At 44.5% G+C, this 19770-nt stretch overlaps 1 protein-coding gene across 10 annotated transcripts in view; it reads right to left on the bottom strand.

Annotated features, from left to right (window-relative positions):
- The window catches only part of LOC110489412 (receptor-type tyrosine-protein phosphatase U), a 288775-nt gene that overhangs the window by 50609 nt on the left and 218396 nt on the right, over positions 1-19770 (bottom strand). For 6 of the 10 annotated variants that reach the window (XM_036970735.1, XM_036970740.1, XM_036970737.1 and 3 more), the window contains exons 14-20: positions 15578-15614; positions 11072-11210; positions 8727-8756; positions 8072-8232; positions 6976-7163; positions 1845-1917; positions 1538-1614 (exon numbers count right to left, since the gene is read on the bottom strand). In XM_036970735.1, the coding sequence (XP_036826630.1) occupies positions 1538-1614; positions 1845-1917; positions 6976-7163; positions 8072-8232; positions 8727-8756; positions 11072-11210; positions 15578-15614 (705 nt within the window). The remainder of the gene's footprint in view (positions 1-1537; positions 1615-1844; positions 1918-6975; positions 7164-8071; positions 8233-8726; positions 8757-11071; positions 11211-15577; positions 15615-19770) is intronic. The other 4 variants (XM_036970736.1, XM_036970743.1, XM_036970739.1 and 1 more) reach the window with 2 other exon arrangements.

Here is a 19770-nt window from a genome sequence, read left to right as displayed (position 1 = left end):
GCTCATTTGACCTTTTTATTTTCTATCAAATTTCCCTTTTCATTTTACTTTTCTTTCCATTTTAGCTTCTCTTTTCTAGTTATTTCTTTCTCTTAAATCTTCTTTTGTTAAACAACACAATAGTGAAACAACTAATCAATGAGGGAGACGAACGCAGTAGAACGCTGTACGCTATTTCCTGCTCTGATTGGGCACTTCACTGAACAGGCTGTGTTCAACAAAGAGAAATAATTGCTAAAAAAGGTTTTTGAGACTGCCACCTTTACCTGACCTGCGTGCATATTCAGCAATGCCTCCGCATACACACACACACACACACACACACACACACACACACACACACACACACACACACACACACACACACACACAATGCTTGGCCCTAGCTCAAGCACACAAACTGGATATTCTAGCTAACACTAGCTACATTACTAGCTGTAGAGCTTTGACACCGAGCTGGAAGAGATAGTATCTGGGATGAGGTATGAACTGGTACTGGGCTTGGTTTCCTGAATGAGAGTCACTGGAGCTGAACAGGTGAGATCCCGGCTAACTGATCACCAGATGAACAGGATCAGACTTTTGATATCATCAGACAGACAGAGAGACGCAGCTCGGAGTCAACTTAGGAGAGCTTTTGGACGAGTCGTCAGCTGTCACAGAGGACACAGAAACTCCTAGCTTATAGGATCTTATAGGATCTCATGGAATCTTATGGTGTTGCTGACACAATATCTATCTCAAATCCCATGTCCATTCCTGTACCCCCAGCGATAGACAGGACAATGCCAGGACGAGGGGACAATCCTCTTTAAATGGATATCCTCGCTGTCACATTCTTAGACACAATGTACTGGCCCGCCAACTGAGGCCAGCCAAAGAGAGGGTTTTTGGGAGAGACTACCTGTAAACACACAGTACAGTAGGAGTCTCTCACTTCTCCTGCACTGGGCCATACACACAACACAACTCCCCCAGGTAGATACAGATACAGGACAATACACTGATCAGATTCTAGATGTCACATCCTCACACACTTTGGACTGGAGTTCTTATAGACTGGACATCCTTAGATACTGTACAGTAGCCTGCCAGCTTTGGCCAGCCTACAAAATGCTGCCGGGATAGACTACATTACCCAAGAGTCTCTCCTTCCTGTGGCCAGCCTTCAGACATCTGCTGAGAGAGACTACATTAACCCCTCCTTTAGCACTTCTCTAGCACTGGGCCAGACACACAGCTCTCAATGGAGGGATCGGGAATTAACAATACAAAGTTAGCATTACAATAGGCATGAGACTCATCTCTGCAGCAGTTGTCACACAGCTATCACATTGCAATAGAGTAAAGCCAACTTTCGTGCACATACATACATAGATGCTTACATCGTAAGTCACTGCAATATCTTTGGTTCCCACAGCTGATCGTACAGCTGAGTCTCAGTTTAAGGAGCAACTGTGGGCAGAGACTGTACAGACTGGAGTTGGGGGGCAGGAGAGAGGGAGAGAGAGCAGGAGAGACAGAGAGGGTAACTTACGTCTATGTAGTTGGCATTGACATAGTCAGAGTTGGGGTCTGCTAGGAGGGAGTGCAGCTTGACTCGATGACGATCATCTACAAGGGAGAGGGACGTTTATGTCAGCTTTATTTAACCAGGAAGTCAGGTTCAACAAAACAAAGCTTTTTTTTTTAAGTAGTGGTTGTCAATAGCAACTGACTTAAGGACAGGTTATAATTAATACACTAATTGTAAACACATTTAAGTTCCAGTAGCTTTCCTGTAAATGCTCTTCCATACATGCCATACCGCTCCATTCTAGAGCGAGGGTCTGAACAGTACTTACGCCCCAGCAAACTGTCATGTCTCCCTTTAGTCTTGTCCTTCTTCTTGGTGACATCCCATCCATCAAAGAAGCTCTGAGAAGAGATGGAACAAGTGGTCACAAAGACAGCGAGATATCGTTAGCATACAGGCGATATTCTGTGTCATCAGCAGATTTAAACAACACAGTGAAATACTTAGCTTGGTTACTGGAGTGTTAAATACTGCTAGAGCACAAGGGACACACAGTGTGTCATCAGATTAACGTCTCCTTAGCTTTGTTACCTCATTTAGACTGTCACCCTGAGGTTCTCTGATTAACTTCATCATATTCACTGCTCTTATTTCTGATAGGCACGACATATCTATAAGAGCATGGTGAGGGGAAGAAGAGGCTGAGAGACGACACCCGGCTATGAAAGACGGATAAGGCCTTGAGGGGGAGAGGAGAGGAGATGAGAGAGGAGAGCATTCAAGAGACGAGAGGAGGAGGAGAGGAAGAAACGGGGAGGACAGGAAAAGAAGGGGATGAGAGGAGGAGAGGAGGGAAATAGGCGAGCTTGAGTCCCTCTCATTCCATACGCATGGAGAGTAGGCCTGCCTGCGATCCAAGTGCTTTATAATACCTTGGAATCAAAGCGCTACATTTGTGATAGATGTTTATGGCACAATATACACAATCTGGCAGAACAGCGAGATACAATCTATTGAATCTAAATCAACTTTATGAGAGAGAGAGAGTAGAGACTAGAGAGTAGGGCGAGAGCGAGAGAGAGAATGAGTGACTGAGTGAGCGTGACAGACGTGTTTGCGAAGGAACACAGTGATTTCCACAACACATGGAGCAGCCAAACTCTATTTTGGTGTCCAATGGTACACTTGAATGCTGTATTGTAATTTCAAATAGCAGCTATCACAATCATAACACTGCTTTTTTTTTATCACACTTTTACAGTGTTAGTTTCAACAGCTGTTGTACAGTACGATATAAAACACAGGAACATTTTCATTTTGACTGCACTGGGCTTTTAAAGAACCCTGTAAGAGTCTGTCGACTTCCATGGGCTTCAAGCTTCCTTTTAACCCCCTAGAGTCAATTGACGCACCGGTGCGTTAATCTAAGTACAGTAACATAATACAAAAATCCCCATCAAAATTCATCCGTTTAATCTAGAGATATCTGGGTTTTTGCATTAGATGTGTCTCAATCTACCGCATCCGCCATGAAAGTTGGCAGAGTTGGAGCAGTGTTTGTCAGACCACGAGACATCCCGAAAATCTGTCTTCTCACGAAAATGTCTGTAGCATCTGAACGGTTGGACCTATGATTCTAAGCAGGCATATGGCAATGTTTCAATATGGTCATACTATGGATCATTTGGTTTTGAATTTTAGGACCCCTTTAGATATAAAAATATATATTTAAAAAATGATTTGAGAAAATGTTGAATTTGGCCTTTACTACCATAGCCCAGAGAAATGCATTGAATAACACATTCATAAATGGAAAAAAAGACAGTCAAGTGTATCATAAGAAACCAGGTTTTGAAGTGTTTGTCGTGTCTCAATCTACCGCATCCGCTGATATTGCACTTCTGCATCTGTCGTGAAAGATGGCAGAGTTGGAGAGATGTTTGACAGACCGTGAGATACCCCGAAAATCGCTCTTCTCACAAACACGATGGTGGTCTCTGTTTTTCTCCACGACCACCACAAGTGTCAGTCTATGTGCCAACTTCTGTTTGTAGCCTCCGAACCATTTGGAATACAAACTAATGTGACATTACTGTGGAAAGTGGAGATTCTCATGAACAGATCTTCACAATTGTCATAGGACTCTTCTGAATGTAACCAGTACCGGTTGAATTTATTTTTATGAGGATGAAGGTCGTTTTGTGCCTGCCCAAAAAAGGGGTTAAATACAGTATGTGTAAAACAAAACAATATATTTCCTGAGATTTCGTATATCTACTAGATATAGGAAAACATTTCAAAACCTTGTTTCTTATGATACATTTTTTGACTGTATTTTTTTACCATTTATGAATGTGTTATTCGTTGCATTTCTCTGGGCTATAGTGGTAAGGCCAAATTCAAAATGTTGTCGAATAATTTTTTGAATGTATTTTTTGATACCTTGAGGGGTCCTAAAATTCCAAATCAAATAGCTAAATGATCCACAGTATGATCCACAATGTCATATGTCAGCTTGTATCAAAAATACAAACAAGATCTTTAGTTTACTTGTACGGATGTGAGACCATGGACATACAGTACCAGTCAACAAATTCAAGGTTTTTCTTTATTTTGACTATTTTCTACATTGTAGAATAATAGTGAAGACATCAAAACTATGAAATAACACATGTGTAATCATGTAGTAACCAAAAAAAGTGTTAAACAAATCAAAATATATTTCATATTTGAATTCTGAATTAGGTACCCTTCGACTTGATGACAACTTTGCACACCCTTGGCATTCTCTCAACCAGCTTCACAAGGAATGCTTTTCCAATAGTCTTGAAGGAGTTCCCACATATGCTGAGCACTTGTTGGCTGCTTTTCCTTCACTCTGCGGTCCAACTCATCCCAAACCATCTCAATTGGGATGAGGTCGGGTGATTATGGAGGCCAGGTCATCTGATGCAGCACTCCATCACTCTCCTTGGTGAAATATTTTTGATTTGGTTACTACATTATTCACTTTTTTGGTTACAACAGGATTCCTTATGTGTTATTTCATAATGTTGATGTCTTCACTATTATTCTACAATGTAGAAAATTGTAAAAAAATAAAATAAAAAAAAAACGTCTACTAGCTCGAACAGAATTTCTACTGGGCTTGACATGTGAAGGCATCAACTCAAGTACTGCTCGAGAAGTTGTGACTCACAGGAGCTTGGAATGAACAGCCAATCATATTGCTGAAATACAAAGAGCATAACATTTCCGCATGTAGTCTTCAATTGTAGACTGCAACAGAGCACTGGAATTCAAAAACATGCTGAAAATCGGGCCAGATTTACTGGCCCAAAACTTGTTTTTACCGGTCCCGGGCCAGCGTTAATGTCAGACCCTGCACACACAATGTAAAAAATGAATGAGCCAGAAAACAATACGCTAAGTGGATTTCAACTCATCATTACCACATTATACGGGACGTGCAAAGTCCTGCAGTGTAAAGAAATTTGACTGCAACAACAGTGCACGCAACACACATACACCCAGGTTCCAAGAGGCAGGACAGCAGTATTTCCCGGGCCTAACTCCCTTTGTAACTGACAGGCACTTGTCCTATCAATTATTATTAATGTATTTTGCCTTCATTTAACTAGGTAAGTCAGTTAAGAACAAATTCTTATTTTGAATGATGGCCTAGGAACAGTGGGTTAACTGCCTGTTCAGGGGCAGAGCAACAGATTTGCACCTTGTCAGCTCGGGGGTTTGAACTTGCAACCTTCCGGTTAATAGTCCAACGCTCTAACCACTACCCTGCCGCCTCAATAGATCGCTAAAAGATGCATATCATTCATTCTAGTGGGCGAGGGCTATGCAGACGTTTTTCTGGCTAGCGAATTGAAAAGTACCATCGTTAATTTAAGTGGAAAAAGTATTAGGCTGAAAACGAGTCTAATCAGGTGTATGGCCGACAGCCGGCACTAGTGTAAAACGCTTTACAATGGCGGCGGTAGCGTCCATGTTGTGGCACGTTCACGCGTTCCAACGCTAAGTCAGGTTTATCTCCTGGCTGCTTTACCGGGCACATCCAGGCGCTCCAAACCTGGCACACTAAGACCCTCATCAGCTCCGGCCCAATCGCAGCGTGGGGCGGCCGTCCACCTACAGCGCAGGGACAGGGGCAGCATGCTGATCAGAGGATTACACCTGCACCGCGCTCCTACACAGGTAATACCATACCTAATCCTGTTTAGAGAAGACATGATGCCTCTCTCATTCTTCTTTTCTCTCCTTCCCTCTTTCCATTTCACTTTTCTTCTCACTCACCTTACAGCAGAGCGTGACTAACATTGAACCAGCCCATAGACAGACTTTTTTGCACGCCTATATCATGCATCAGGGTCTCAGCTGCTGATTGTCAGAAGGAAATTCTCTTTGTTTCAATCAATGTTCTTTATCTCCCCTGAAGCCCCGAGGAATGATGTCTGAAGCCCCGTTGAAATGATGTCAACTGGTTCTAATCCAGTGATGAATATAAATCATTGTTGTAATCTGGTTTGTAATGACATCACTTCAACCAGTTTTGCCTGCTGGGCAGAAGCCCCGAGGAGGATTGGATCTAACCTGACAGTCTAACCAGTTGGTTGTAATCTGGTTATGGCTATCTGACTTCAGCCTTGTTCTATCTGAGCCAGTCTTGAAGCCCAGTAGTGCCATTTATAAACTCCCACAGTCCTTTGCGGCATGCCTGATCAATGGCCGCCTCAGCAGCCCAGTGGGAAATAAGGGTTATGAAGTCCTACAGCCATTCTCACACTGATACATACATCACACGCACACACAAACACACACACACCAGTCTCCCACGGATCTTTCCTTCATCTCCTTTATTTCTCCAGGCGACAGACTGGACTAAGGGAGCAAGACGGGAGGAGAGGGAAAGCGATGGAGGAGTGAAAAAGCAACCATGGTATTGATTTCAGAAGGGGGAATTTGTTGGGCCCTCAGGGGGTTACTGAATCGAAAAGCACATCTGGAATCCTGGAGGTTTGGATTCAGGTAAAAATAAAAGCTAAATGTTACTGGGTGAATAGAGGGATTTTGAAGTAAATCACAAAGAGAACAATACATTTTTTTTGAAAGCCATTTAATTAATATACTCTTGGTAAAAATACAAATAGATCTGAAAGAGATATGAGAAGAATGAAATAGCTTTACATTGAGAGATGGTATAAAACAGCCACTATAGGTTTATATTGAATGCTGCTTATTAAAATAAGCCTCCAGCAGCAGCCTACCGAACACACAAGCCATTGGGACTCAGAGATGAGAAATGATATTAAAATGCCTTCTGTCTCCAAAATTACATCATTGAATCCCAAAGGATGCTACATCTTAATTCTTAACTCTCTCCCCCCCCCCCCCCCCCCCCCCCCCCCCCCCCCTTCCCAGACCCCTCCATCACTCTCTCTCACCTCATACTCCTGTTTGAAGCCGTATCCCTCCCCAGTCTTCATCTGGTTGATGTGTTGGAGGAGGTCTGCCACCCTGACCGCGGGGTGAAGTTGACCCGTGTGGTACGGAGAGCTCTTCCTACGACAGTGGCGTCGAGGGGAACCACCTAACAGGCTGCTGGACTCGTTCACTGAACTCCTCTGTTCGTCTAGAGGAGACATACACATGCATTAACACGGCACGCACGCAAGACACACAAACACACAAAGATGGATACCCAGACATATACACAAAGACGGACGCAAATGTACATACACACGTGTTAACCATTACACAAAATAACATATGTTATATAAGTGCCAGTATATGCTATTCTATTCAAGTGTGGGCCTCAGTGAATGACTGAAGGTCAACCTCCAACTGCTCAACACAACACTAAACTGACACTCTGCTCAGCCCGTCAGGCAGCTCAAGGAAAAGCATGTATCTCTATGGAGACATATTGTATGTATGGAGGAGATTGACTGGCACGACAGAATATTTCAATCGTTAGAGAAGAGACAGACCGAGAGAGAGAGAGAAAGAGGAGGACGGATATTCACAGAGAAGTAAACACAGCTAGAAAGTCTGAGAAACTGAAGATGGTACTTTATCTTAGCAGTGTGTGTATACAGGGCACAGAGGGAACAGGCTGTAGCCTAGAGAGTGTACTTGAAAGTGTGTATATACTAGGTGGCATAGAGTCTACACACTAATGTACTTGACAGTGTGTGTATAGAGGGCACAGATTGTAGCCTAGCTAGTGTACTTGTAGCAGGATATATTCTGTGGTGCAGGGAGTAGAGCACCTGTCTCTGCACAGCTGGAACATTGTATTTACCTCTCCCTCTCTCTCTCTCTCTCTGTCTGTCTGTCTGTCTGTCTGTCTGTCTGTCTGTCTGTCTGTCTGTCTGTCTGTCTGTCTGTCTGTCTGTCTGTCTGTCTGTCTGTCTGTCTGTCTGTCTGTCTGTCTGTCTGTCTGTCTGTGTAGGAGGCACAGGGTTAGCCTACAGACTAATATACTATCAGCTGTACTCTCTCTCAGGGCTCATGGTGTTCTTGAATCTTGGTTCTTACTCCGTGTGTTGCAGGTATGGGCGTCCATGAAGGAGTTAGCGGTGCGCTCGTCCTGCTGCAAGGTGCTCTGCTCTGTCATGCTGCAGTCCAAAGAACCTAGCTTCCTGGTCTTCTCCTGACGGTACGACATGGCTGCCTTGTTCAGCGCTACCTTCTTCCTGCTGCGGAGAGGAGAAGAGAGGAGGAGAGAGAAGGAGAGAGGGGGAGAGGAGAAGAGAGGAGGAGAGAGGGGGAGAAGAGAAGAGAGGAGGAGAGGGAATATAAAGAGGAGGGAAGAATAAGAGAGAGATCGAAATAAGGAGACAGCAAGGAGATGGGGAAACGAGTGGAGGGGGAGTTGAGGTCAAGGAGAGGGAAACGAGTAGGAGGGGGGTTGAGGTCAAGGAGATGAGATTGGAAGGAAGGAAAAACATAAGGGATTGAGTCGAGGAGAGGGAGATAAAGGAAGATTTTGTGATAGTAGCAGGAGGCCCAGAGAGAGCGAGAGTGTGAGAGAGAGAGGGAGAGAGGAGAGACATGAGAGGTATATAGGGGATGAGGTGGAGGAGATGCTTATCTCCTATGAGTGTCATCTTCCAGGGCTACAGAGGGAAAGCAGGTGAAGATCGCGCCAGAATGAAAGGGTGGAGGGAGAGACTAGGGAGGAGTCACTTACGGGTAGTAAGAGTCAGAATAGAAGTCCCTTCTGATTAGCATGGAGAAAGGAGGAGAGGATAGATGAGGAGAGAGAGAGAGAAGAGAAAGAAAACAGAGGTGAAAGGAGGAGCCATGGTTAGTGAGGTGGCCTTCAGCAAGGCAAAATAAAAATGTCCATTATTAAATGTTGAAATGTACAGGTAATTGCCAAAATAATGGAAACGCTTGAGTGAAATGGAAAAATGGAAATGCTTGAGGGATATAAAGTATATTGAAAGAAGGTGCTTCCACACAGGTATGATTCCTGAGTAAATTAAACAATTAACTTCCCATAATGCTTGGGGTCATGTTTAAAAATGCTGGGCAGGGCCATTATTTTGGCTAACATGACTAATTCCCCAGCTATAGGTTGACAATGCCCCCATCCACAGAGCACGAGTGGTCACTGAATGGTTTGATGAGCATGAAAATGATGTAAACATGCCATGGCCGTCTCCGTCAACAGATCTCAAACCAATTGAACACAATGACAGATTCTGGAGTGGCGCCTGAGACCGCGTTTTCCACAAGCATCAACAAAACACCAAATGATGGAATTTGTCGTGGAAGAATGGTGTCACATCCCTCCAATAGAGTTCCAGTTGCTTGTAGAATCTATGCCAAGGTGCATTGAAGCTGCTCTGACTCGTAGTGGCCCAACAGCCTATAAGATGTTTATGTTGGTGTTTCCTTTATTTTGGCAGTTACCTGTATATGAATGGTGGAAAGGCAAGCGACCATGGAGTAGCAGATAACATGTAGTACAACTGTGTGGTGTGATTCCAGGGCAACAACCTCTCCCTCAATGTGAGCAAGACAAAGGAGCTGATCGTGGACTACAGGAAAAGGTAGGCCGAATATACCCCCATTAACATTGACAAGGCTGTAGTGGAGCGGGTCGAGAGTTTCAAGGTTCAAACTCATCACCAACGAACTATCATGGTCCAAACACACCAAGACAGTCGTGAAGAGGGCACGACAACAACTTTTTCCCCTCAGGAGAGTGAAAAGATTTGGCATGGGTCCCCAGATCCTCAAAAGGATCTAGAGCTGCACCATCGAGAGCATTCTGACTGGTTGCATCACAGCCTGGTATGGCAACTGCTCGGCATCTGACCGTAAGGCTCTACAAAGGGTAGTGCGTACAGCCCAGTACATCACTGGGGCCAAGCTTCCTGCCATCCAGGACCTATATACTAGGCAGTGTCAGAGGGCAGCCCCAAAAATTGTCAGAGACTCCAGTCACTAGAGTCATAGAGTGTTTTCTCTGCTACCGCACGGCAAGCGGTTCCGGAGAGCCAAGTCTAGGACCAAAAGGCTCCTTAACAGCTTCTACCCCTAAGCCATAATACTGCTGAACAATTAATCCAATGGCCACTGGACTATTTACATTGTTGATTAAGGGCTTGTATGTAAGCATTTCACAGTAAAGTCCACACTTGTTGTATTCAGCTCATGTGACAAATAAAGTTTGATTTAATTTGACATTGACTGGGTTCCTAGCTAAATAGATTAATATGCCAGGGAGCACAGGTACACATACAGCTGTCAACCAAGGTACAGTTAGCTCCACGTTCTACTAGTGGTTGGTTGCCATTGTGTTTACATAATCAACCATTTTCGGTCACTATGACTCTTCTCCTAGTGACTGCTTCTCTGACGTGCATCCCAGCTCCACTCCCTTCATCATGCAAAAACCTGAGGTGGTAATTCTATCGGAAAGGCAACAACCTTCCTCTCCAATGAATGGCTCAACCACAGGCACTGTGTTCACTGTGCACTGCACACCAACCCAGATGCTGCTATTAAATCTGCTTTGACTTGAAAGAGCAATGGGATATCGTGGCCCTTGATGAAATACTGCACACTGAGTGTTGCTCTGCTAATATAACGGTAGAGGAAAAGGTGAGAGGAGGAATAAAGGAGGAGAGGAGAGTACAGTACTGCCAGACAGTATTTCCTGGTGGAACTTGGCCAATGATGTTGGAGTGTATAGAGTTTCTGGGATAGGTGTGCTGCAGCCAAAAAATATAAATACTTATACCGGAAAAAGTTTGGCAACTATAACTGCACCATGTTTCATGAATAATACGGTGCCATGTGTGCAGTTTTGGAAGTAATATACTCCCCATTACCTGCCTAATTCCTAATTGAATGGAGTTGGACTAAGCCTGCCAAGAGGTGATAGAGAAATTCCTTCCCTAATAGGATGCATTTAGTCACAGGCAGCTCTCTGGACCACCTCATGATCAGAATCACCGTTACACACACACACACACACACACACACCCCTCCACTCACCCATACCCCTACCCCTCCACTTACCCCTTCTTGACGACGATGACGATGGCCCCCAGCAGCAGAATAAGGACCACCAGTCCCCCAGCACAGGCCCCCAAGATCAGACCCATGTCCTCTGCATGTTGGGACACCTCCAGGGTCCTCTTATGGTCCTTACAGGCACCTACAGGGGAGAGACAACACTGTGTTAGCCTGCTGAACTAAAGCCAGCTGAACAGACCCCTTTTATGGTCCTTACAGGCAGCTACAAAGGAGAGACAAGTTAGAGTGATAGTCTTCTGTATACCACAAGACTGTATTAGGGAGGGGGGGGGGGGTATGGAGAGAGGGGAAGGGAGGGAGGGAGGGAGCGAGCGAGAGAGATGAAGAGATAATGCATGGTAGTGAAGTGCAGCTCTGCCTTTGTCCCTGACTATGTTCCATAATAGGTAACAGGCTTGGATAAGGAAGAAGATTTTAAGCCGCTAACTAACCAGCGACAGTTGGTGCAGCCAGGGTGGAAAGACAGACTTGGCCTACATGTTTAGAAAACACACCAATTACCTCAGCTAATAGCTAGCTGGAAGTTCATTGAGTCAACCATTTTCTATGCACATACTGTGGGGCAAAAAAGTATTTAGTCAGCCACCAATTGTGCAAGTTCTCCCACTTAAAAAGATGAGAGAGGCCTGTAATTTTCATCATAGGTACACTTCAACTATGACAGACAAAATGAGAAAAAAATCCAGAAAATCACATTGTAGGATTTTTAATGAATTTATTTGCAAATTATGGTGGAAAATAAGTATTTGGTCACCTACAAACAAGCAAGATTTCTGGCTCTCACAGACCTGTAACTTCTTCTTTAAGAGGCTCCTCTGTCCTCCACTCGTTACCTGTATTAATGGCACCTGTTTGAACTTGTTATCAGTATAAAAGACACCTGTCCACAACCTCAAACAGTCACACTCCAAACTCCACTATGGCCAAGACCAAAGAGCTGTCAAAGGACACCAGAAACAAAATTGTAGACCTGCACCAGGCTGGGAAGACTGAATCTGCAATAGGTAAGCAGCTTGGTTTGAAGAAATCAACTGTGGGAGCAATTATTAGGAAATGGAAGACATACAAGACCACTGATAATCTCCCTCGATCTGGGGCTCCACGCAAGATCTCACCCCGTGGGGTCGAAATGATCACAAGAACGGTGAGCAAAAATCCCAGAACCACACGGGGGGACCTAGTGAATGACCTGCAGAGAGCTGGGACCAAAGTAACAAAGCCTACCATCAGTAACACACTACGCCGCCAGGGACTCAAATCCTGCAGTGCCAGGCGTGTCTCCCTGCTTAAGCCAGTACATGTCCAGGCCCGTCTGAAGTTTGCTAGAGAGCATTTGGATGATCCAGAAGAAGATTGGGAGAATGTCATATGGTCAGATGAAACCAAAATATAACTTTTTGGTAAAAACTCAACTCGTCGTGTTTGGAGGACAAAGAATGCTGAGTTGCTTCCAAAGAACACCATACCTACTGTGAAGCATGGTGGTGGAAACGTCATGCTTTGGGGCTGTTTTTTTGCAAAGGGACCAGGACAACTGATCCGTGTAAAGGAAAGAATGAATGTGGCCATGTATCGTGAGATTTTGAGTGAAAACCTCCTTCAATCAGCAAGGGCATTGAAGATGAAACGTGGCTGGGTCTTTCAGCATGACAATGATCCCAAACACACCGCCCGGGCAACGAAGGAGTGGCTTCGTAAGAAGCATTTCAAGGTCCTGGAGTGGCCTAGCCAGTCTCCAGGTCTCAACCCCATAGAAAATCTTTGGAGGGAGTTGAAAGTCCGTGTTGCCCAGCAACAGCCCCAAAACATCACTGCTCTAGAGGAGATCTGCATGGAGGAATGGGCCAAAATACCAGCAAAAGTGTGTGAAAACGTTTGAACTCTGTCATTGCCAACAAAGGGTATATAACAAAGTATTGAGATAAACTTTTGTTATTGACCAAATACTTATTTTCTACCATAATTTGCAAATAAATTCATAAAACATCCTACAATGTGATTTTCTTGATTTTCTTTAGTTGAAGTGTACCCATGATTAAAATTACAGGCCTCTCTCATCTTTTGCACAATAACTTTTGCTCATAACTTGCACAATTGGTGGCTGACTAAATACTTTTTTGCCCCACTATGTCATAGTCTCACAGTGTTCATTGTGTCTCTACATTTCCATCAGAGCTATAACAGCATGACATCTCTCTCATGGTGAATTTAGAGCTTCCGTGGTGTCATTTTCCAGAAATGTTTATTGACCGACTAGAGAAAGAATTGGTTGAGAATTATAATCCTGTACACCTGCAGGCACACGCTTAATTAAAAGTCTTCTCTCTGATGGGTAAACAAAAAGGAAAGTGAATGAAATGGTCTATCACTGGAGGCACAAAGCCAAAACCAATGAGCTACCTATTTTCACCATCCGTCCTTCTATCCTTTCAGCTGGATGTGGTCCTTTCTCCGTCAGCTCACTTACCATTTAAAAAATCTCTCTTTTGCCATCTCTCTCTCGTTTACCATCTCTCTCTCTCTGTTTTGCTCACTCTCTCTCAATCCCTTTCTACCAGTTAGCTACAGCACAACCAATTTGAATAGCATCCATGTTTTCTTCTCTCCCTCCCACTAAGGCATAATATTTTGTCGGCATGGTGGGTAATTTTGCCTGAGCCTTAAAAGCCTGTTCAGGAAAACAGAGTGTGGCCTGCTGAAATCTGGATTGCAGATGATTGTAGCTCTGCTAGCTAGCTGGCTCTCTCTGCAGTCTCCAAGTCCACTTTACTAATGTGTGTGTGAATCACTGTGTTCTTATTGACTCCTGCTGTAGGAAGCACGTTGTCATGCAAAAGTTTACACCACTAAAACTTTCTGCATGGAGGAAAGGTGGAGGGAGAGACAGAGAGAGTAAGTGGAGAGAGAATCTATGAGAGAATGTGTGTGAGAAAAAAGATTAGGATGGTGGGAGGAGGAACGAAAGGTGGTGGGACGGACAGGACATACATTTTATCTTCATCTGCCAGTGTTAGTATGTCATTAATCAGATATTGTGCTGGTGTCAGCCTGGAACACCTGAGGTGTGACACTAGTCTTCTAAAGACATCAGCATGCATCAATTTGGCTGGCGCCTAGCCTCCTTGGCTAGCTGAACCGAACGAGTGTGCTTGCGCACTCCCTTCAATGGCCTTCGCTTCAAAAACTAGAAAAAAAGCAGCAATAGTACCGTTTGTCCATTTTGAGACACCGTCGCCAGCATACACTTCCTCAACATGTCAATAATTGTAACGGTTTTGCCTTAAGCGGCCCGTCTCTTTCCCCATCGGTCTCCCTGCTTCACACTTGACATGAGCTCTATCCTTTCATTACGCAGTCACAGAGAGAGAGTGAAAGAGAGAGGGAGAGAGGGGGAGTGAAAGGGAGAGGGAGAGAGGGGGGAGTGAAAGAGAGAGAGAGGGGGGTGAAAGAGGGAGAGAGGGGGAGTGAAAGGGAGAGGGAGAGAGGGGGGAGTGAAAGAGAGAGAGTGAGGGGGGAGTGAAAGAGAGAGAGTGGGGGGTGAAAGAGGGAGAGAGGGGGAGTGAAAGGGAGAGGGAGAGAGGGGGGAGTGAAAGAGAGAGAGGGGGGGTGAAAGAGGGAGACGGGGGAGTGAAAGAGAGAGGGGAAAATAAATGTGTGAGAGGAACATGTTATATGTGTGCATGTGTGTGGGCGTGTTAGAGAGAGATAAAGAAAGGTTGTATAATGAGAGAGTGAGAGAAGAAGCTTGAGGCGGACAGACAGACAATAAGACAAGCAAAGACAGAACGAGAGTGTGTGTGTGTGTGTGTGTGTGTGTGTGTGTGTGTGTGTGTAAAAAATAAAGAATGCCAGAGTACCCTGCCTCCTGAACCTCTCTTTCCCACCACCACAGAAACTGGAACAGCACCAATCTCTCCTCTCTCCCTTCCTCCTTCCACCATGCCACCTTGTCACCACCACATACCAAATTAAGGGTATTATAAATATGCTTCTGAGAACCATCCTCTGAACACACACACAGATCCTCTGTCCTGATGGGGTGTAGTGCCAGCAGACAATGGCGAAGAGAGACTCTTTGATGTCAGGACGCTTCAAATAACAGAGTGCAGGGAGAGAGAGAGAGAGAGAGAGAGTAGGAAGAGGAAGGAATCCAATTTCTACAGGGCTTCCTTCTCTAGTGTGCTCTTGATGTCAGGATGCATCAAATAACAGAAAGAATGCAGGAAGAGAGAAAGAAGGGAGAAGAAGGAATCTAATTTCTACAGGGTCTCTCCCCCCCTCTCTCTCACACTCTCTCCCCCCTCTCTCGCTCTCTCCCCTCTCTCTCTCGCTCTCTCTCAGCTTCATCTTTCAAAACGCATCAGAGTGTCTGTGAAACATCATGAAGCACAGAACATGTAAACACTGCTTTGCCAGAAAGCATTCTTATGTAGTCTATTTCTCAAAGCCTCTCAATAATGAAGATAGAAGGGAACGATCTGAATGTACCTTTACGGGCAATCCGGATGCAGTTCATTCTCGTCTCCTGAAACAAGAATGGGAGGTTCATTAGCATGGGATAACCACAAGAAAAAATAAAACACATCAAACACCTATTTATAAGCATAGAACAGGTGTCAGAGCTTGTGTGTATCTGTGTGTGTCTTAGTCACCGAGTCCACCTCTGTGTGGTAAAGTGCAAACTAGCTAATTAAAAAACTCAGTCAGGGAAGAAAGCAGATGACATCTAATTTTAAATGTGATTGTGAGTGACCTGTCCTCTGTTCTCATCAACAACATCCGGACCCCTGGCCCACCCAACCCATTACACACATGCCCCCCTCCTAACCCTCCACCTAGCTAGCCCATCACAGCGATACCAGAGACACATTGTCAAATTAAGATTAGCACATGCTAAATCAGGTTTTATACAAGGGGGGCAATTATGCTAATCTAATCGGAGCTCTGATATTGGAGTCAGAACCCTTTCACCTCAGCGCCTGCGAAATTGCCTTTTTTAATTGAAAACCTGTTCTGGGTGGATCTGTATCCACCCACCTCTTAGTCAGTTGTATTTACCCACAATTCACAGGTTATTACAGCCCCACCTGCTGATATATCATGTGTCATCTTGTCCTCTGTCAAGGTTGACCTGACTCTGAGACAGCCCCTTTTGGCATTTAAACAGAGTGGATCCAAAATGGCACCCTATTCCATACATAGTACACTGCTTATGACCCTGGTCAAAATAGAATGTTGGACTTAGCCATAGTATCCTACTGACTGCTGATGACACCTCCCTGCCTGCTATGTTCTGATGTTATTTATAGAATGATCCTCAGATATGATGCCAATATTTCTAGCCGATATCACAGGTTGAGTGACAGGTAGCTGGTAGCAGAAGATGGTTACGGTTGATAACTACATTGACAGGAAATTAACCAGCAGATCCAATAGTGGACAGAAGCATTTCAAGAAGCGGCAGCTGACTACGCTGTTTAATATCTTTAATATTGCATCAATAGAGAATTGGGAAAAGGGTCAAAAGATTTGTATCAAAACTATTTAGTAGTTTTTTGCAAGGTTGGTTTGGAAATTCTGTCAAAATATGTGACGGACACAGCAAAAGACACTGACAGATTATATACACTCCGTGGCCAGTTTATTCGGTACACCCATCTAGTACCGGGTCGAACCCCCCTTTGCCTTCAGAACATACTGAATTCTCTGGGGCATGTTGCTAAAATAATATCAATGTGCAAAGGAAAACGTCCTCACACCAGTACACCACCGCCACCAGCCTGTACACAAGGCAGGATGGGGCCATGGACTCATGCTGCTTGGCCAAATCCTGACTCTGCCGTCAGCATGACGCAACAGGAACCGGGAATCGTCGGACCAGGCAATGGTTTTCCGCTCCTCAATTGTCCAGTGTTGGGGATGGCATGCCCACTGGAGCCGCTTCTTCTTGTTTGTAGCTGATAGGAGTGGAACCTGCTTTGGTGCTCTACGTTGTGCGTTCAGAGATGCCTTTCTGCACACCACTGTTGTACTGTGCCGTTATTTGCCTGTTTGTAGCCCGCCTGCTGGCTTGCACATTCTTGCACACACCGATAAATCCATGATGATTTAGAATTTCAATAAGCATTTTTCTACGGCATGTTTTCCACCTGGCTACCCCTACCCCAGTAAACAGCCCTGCACCCCCACAGCAACTTATCCAAGCCTACCCATTTCTCCTTCACCCAAATCCAGATAGCTAATGTTCTGCAAGAGCTGCAAAATCTGGACCCCTACAAATCAGCCGGGCTAGACAATCTGGACCCTCTCTTTCTAAAATTATCAGCCGAAATTGTTGCAACCCCTATTACTAGCCTGTTCTACCTCTCTTTCGTATCGTCTGAGATCCCCAAAGACTGGAAAGCTGACACTCTAGACCCAAACTGCTACAGACCTATATCTTTCCTACCCTGCCTTTCTAATGTCTTCGAAATGCAAGTTAACAAACAGATCACCGACCATTTAGAATCCCACCGTACCTTCTCTGCTATGCAATCTGGTTTTCGAGCTGGTCATGGGTGCACCTCAGCCACGCTCAAGGTCCTAAACGATATCACAACCGCCATCGATAAGAGACAATACTGTGCAGCTGTATTCATCGACCTGGCCAAGGCTTTCGACTCAGTCAATCACCACATTCTTATCGGCAGACTCAACCGCCTTGGTTTCTCAAATGACTGCTTCGCCTGGTTCACCAACTACTTCTCTGATAGAGTTCAGTGTGTCAAATCGGAGGGCTGTTGTCCGGACCTCTGGCAATCTCTATGGGGGTTACCACAGGTTTCAATCCTCGGGTCGACTCTCTTCTCTGTATACATCAATGATGTCGCTCTTGCTGCTGGTGATTCTCTGATCCACCTCTACGCAGACGACACCATTCTGAATACTTCTGGCCCCTCTTTGGACACTGTGTTAACTAACCTCCAGAAGAGCTTCAATGCCATACAACTCTCCTTCCGTTGCCTCCAACTGCTCTTAACTGCAAGTAAAACTAAATGCATGCTCTTCAACCAATCGCTGCCCGCACCTGCCCGCCTGTCCAGCATCACTACTCTGGACAGTTCTCACTTAGAATATGTGGACAACAACAAATACCTAGGTATCTGGTTAAACTGTAAACTCTCCTTCCAGACTCACATTAACCTGTTGAGTGTAGGGGCAGTATTTGATGTTTGGATGAAAAACATACCCAAATGAAACTGCCTATTTCTCAGGCCCAGAAACTAGAAAATGCATATAATTGGCAGATTAGGATATAAAACAATCTAAAGTTTCCAAAACTGTCAAAAATATTGTCTGTGAGTATAACAGAACTGATATTGCAGGCGAAAACCTGAGGAAAATCCAAAGAGGAAGTGCCTTCTATTTTGAAAGCTCCCTGTTCCATTGCATGCCTTCCCTACATTTAAAGGGATATCAACCAGATTCCTTTTCCTATGGCTTCCACATGGTGTGACCAGTCTTTAGACATAGTTTCAGGCTTTTATTCTGAAGAATGAGCGAGAAAGATCACATCGCGTCAGTGGATGACTGGGTGCCAGCAGAGTTTTGCATGCCCTTGCAGCTTGGAGCAGACATTTTTTCTCTCACTCCTATTGAAAAAGCTACGGTCCGGTTGAAATATTATCGATTATTTATTGTAAAAACAACCTGAGGATGGATTTAAAAAAAACATTTGACATGTTTCTACGAACTTTACGGATACTATTTGGAATTTTCCTCTGCCCCGTCGTGACCGCTGGAGCCTTTGGATTTCTGAACAAAACGCGCCAACCAAATGGAGGTTTTTGGATTTAAAAATAATCTTTATGGAACAAAAGGAACATTTATTGTGTAACTGGGAGTCTCGTGAGTGCAAACATCCAAAGATCATCAAAGGCAAGCGATTCCCTTTATTGCTTTTCTGACTTTCGTGACCAATCTACTTTGCTGCTAGCTGTTTGTAATGTTTTGTCTGCTGAGAGAGATGTCCTAACATAAACGCTTGGATACCTTCCCACGAAAAGCTTTTTTGAAATCTGACACACCAGGTGGATTAACAACAAGCTAAGCTGTGTTTTGTTATATTGCACTTGTGATTTCAAGAAAATTAAATATAGTAAATTAATTTGAATTTGGCGTTTTGCAATTCAGTGGATGTTGACGAAAATGATCCCGCTGATGGGATGGGTGTGCCAAGAAGTTAAGCATCTCCAATCAAAAATTAAATCTAGAATCGGCTTCCTGTTTCGCAAGAAAGCATTCTTCACTCATGCTGCCAAACATACCCTTGTAAAACTGACTATCCTACCGATCCTAGACTTTGGCGATGTCATTTACAAAATAGCCTCCAACACTCAGCAAATTGGATGCAGTCTATCACAGTGCCATCTGTTTTCTCACCAAAGCCCCATATACTACCCACCACTGTGACCTGTATGCTCTCGTTGGCTGGCCCTCGCTTCATATTCGTCGCCAAACCCACTTGCTCCAGGTCACCTATAAGTCTTTGCTTGGTAAAGCCCCACCTTATCTCAGCTCACTGGTCACCATAGCAGCACCCACCCGTAGCACGCGCTCCAGCAGGTATATTTCACTGGTCACCCCCAAAGCCAATTCCTAATTTCCTCTCCTTCCAGTTCTCTGCTGCCAATGACTGGAAC

Source organism: Oncorhynchus mykiss, chromosome 32 (genome assembly GCF_013265735.2).
Source record: "Oncorhynchus mykiss isolate Arlee chromosome 32, USDA_OmykA_1.1, whole genome shotgun sequence".
Taxonomy (NCBI): Eukaryota; Metazoa; Chordata; class Actinopteri; order Salmoniformes; family Salmonidae; genus Oncorhynchus; species Oncorhynchus mykiss.
Note: the sequence above shows the minus strand (reverse complement) of the source record. Positions and strands in the feature narration are given on the sequence as shown.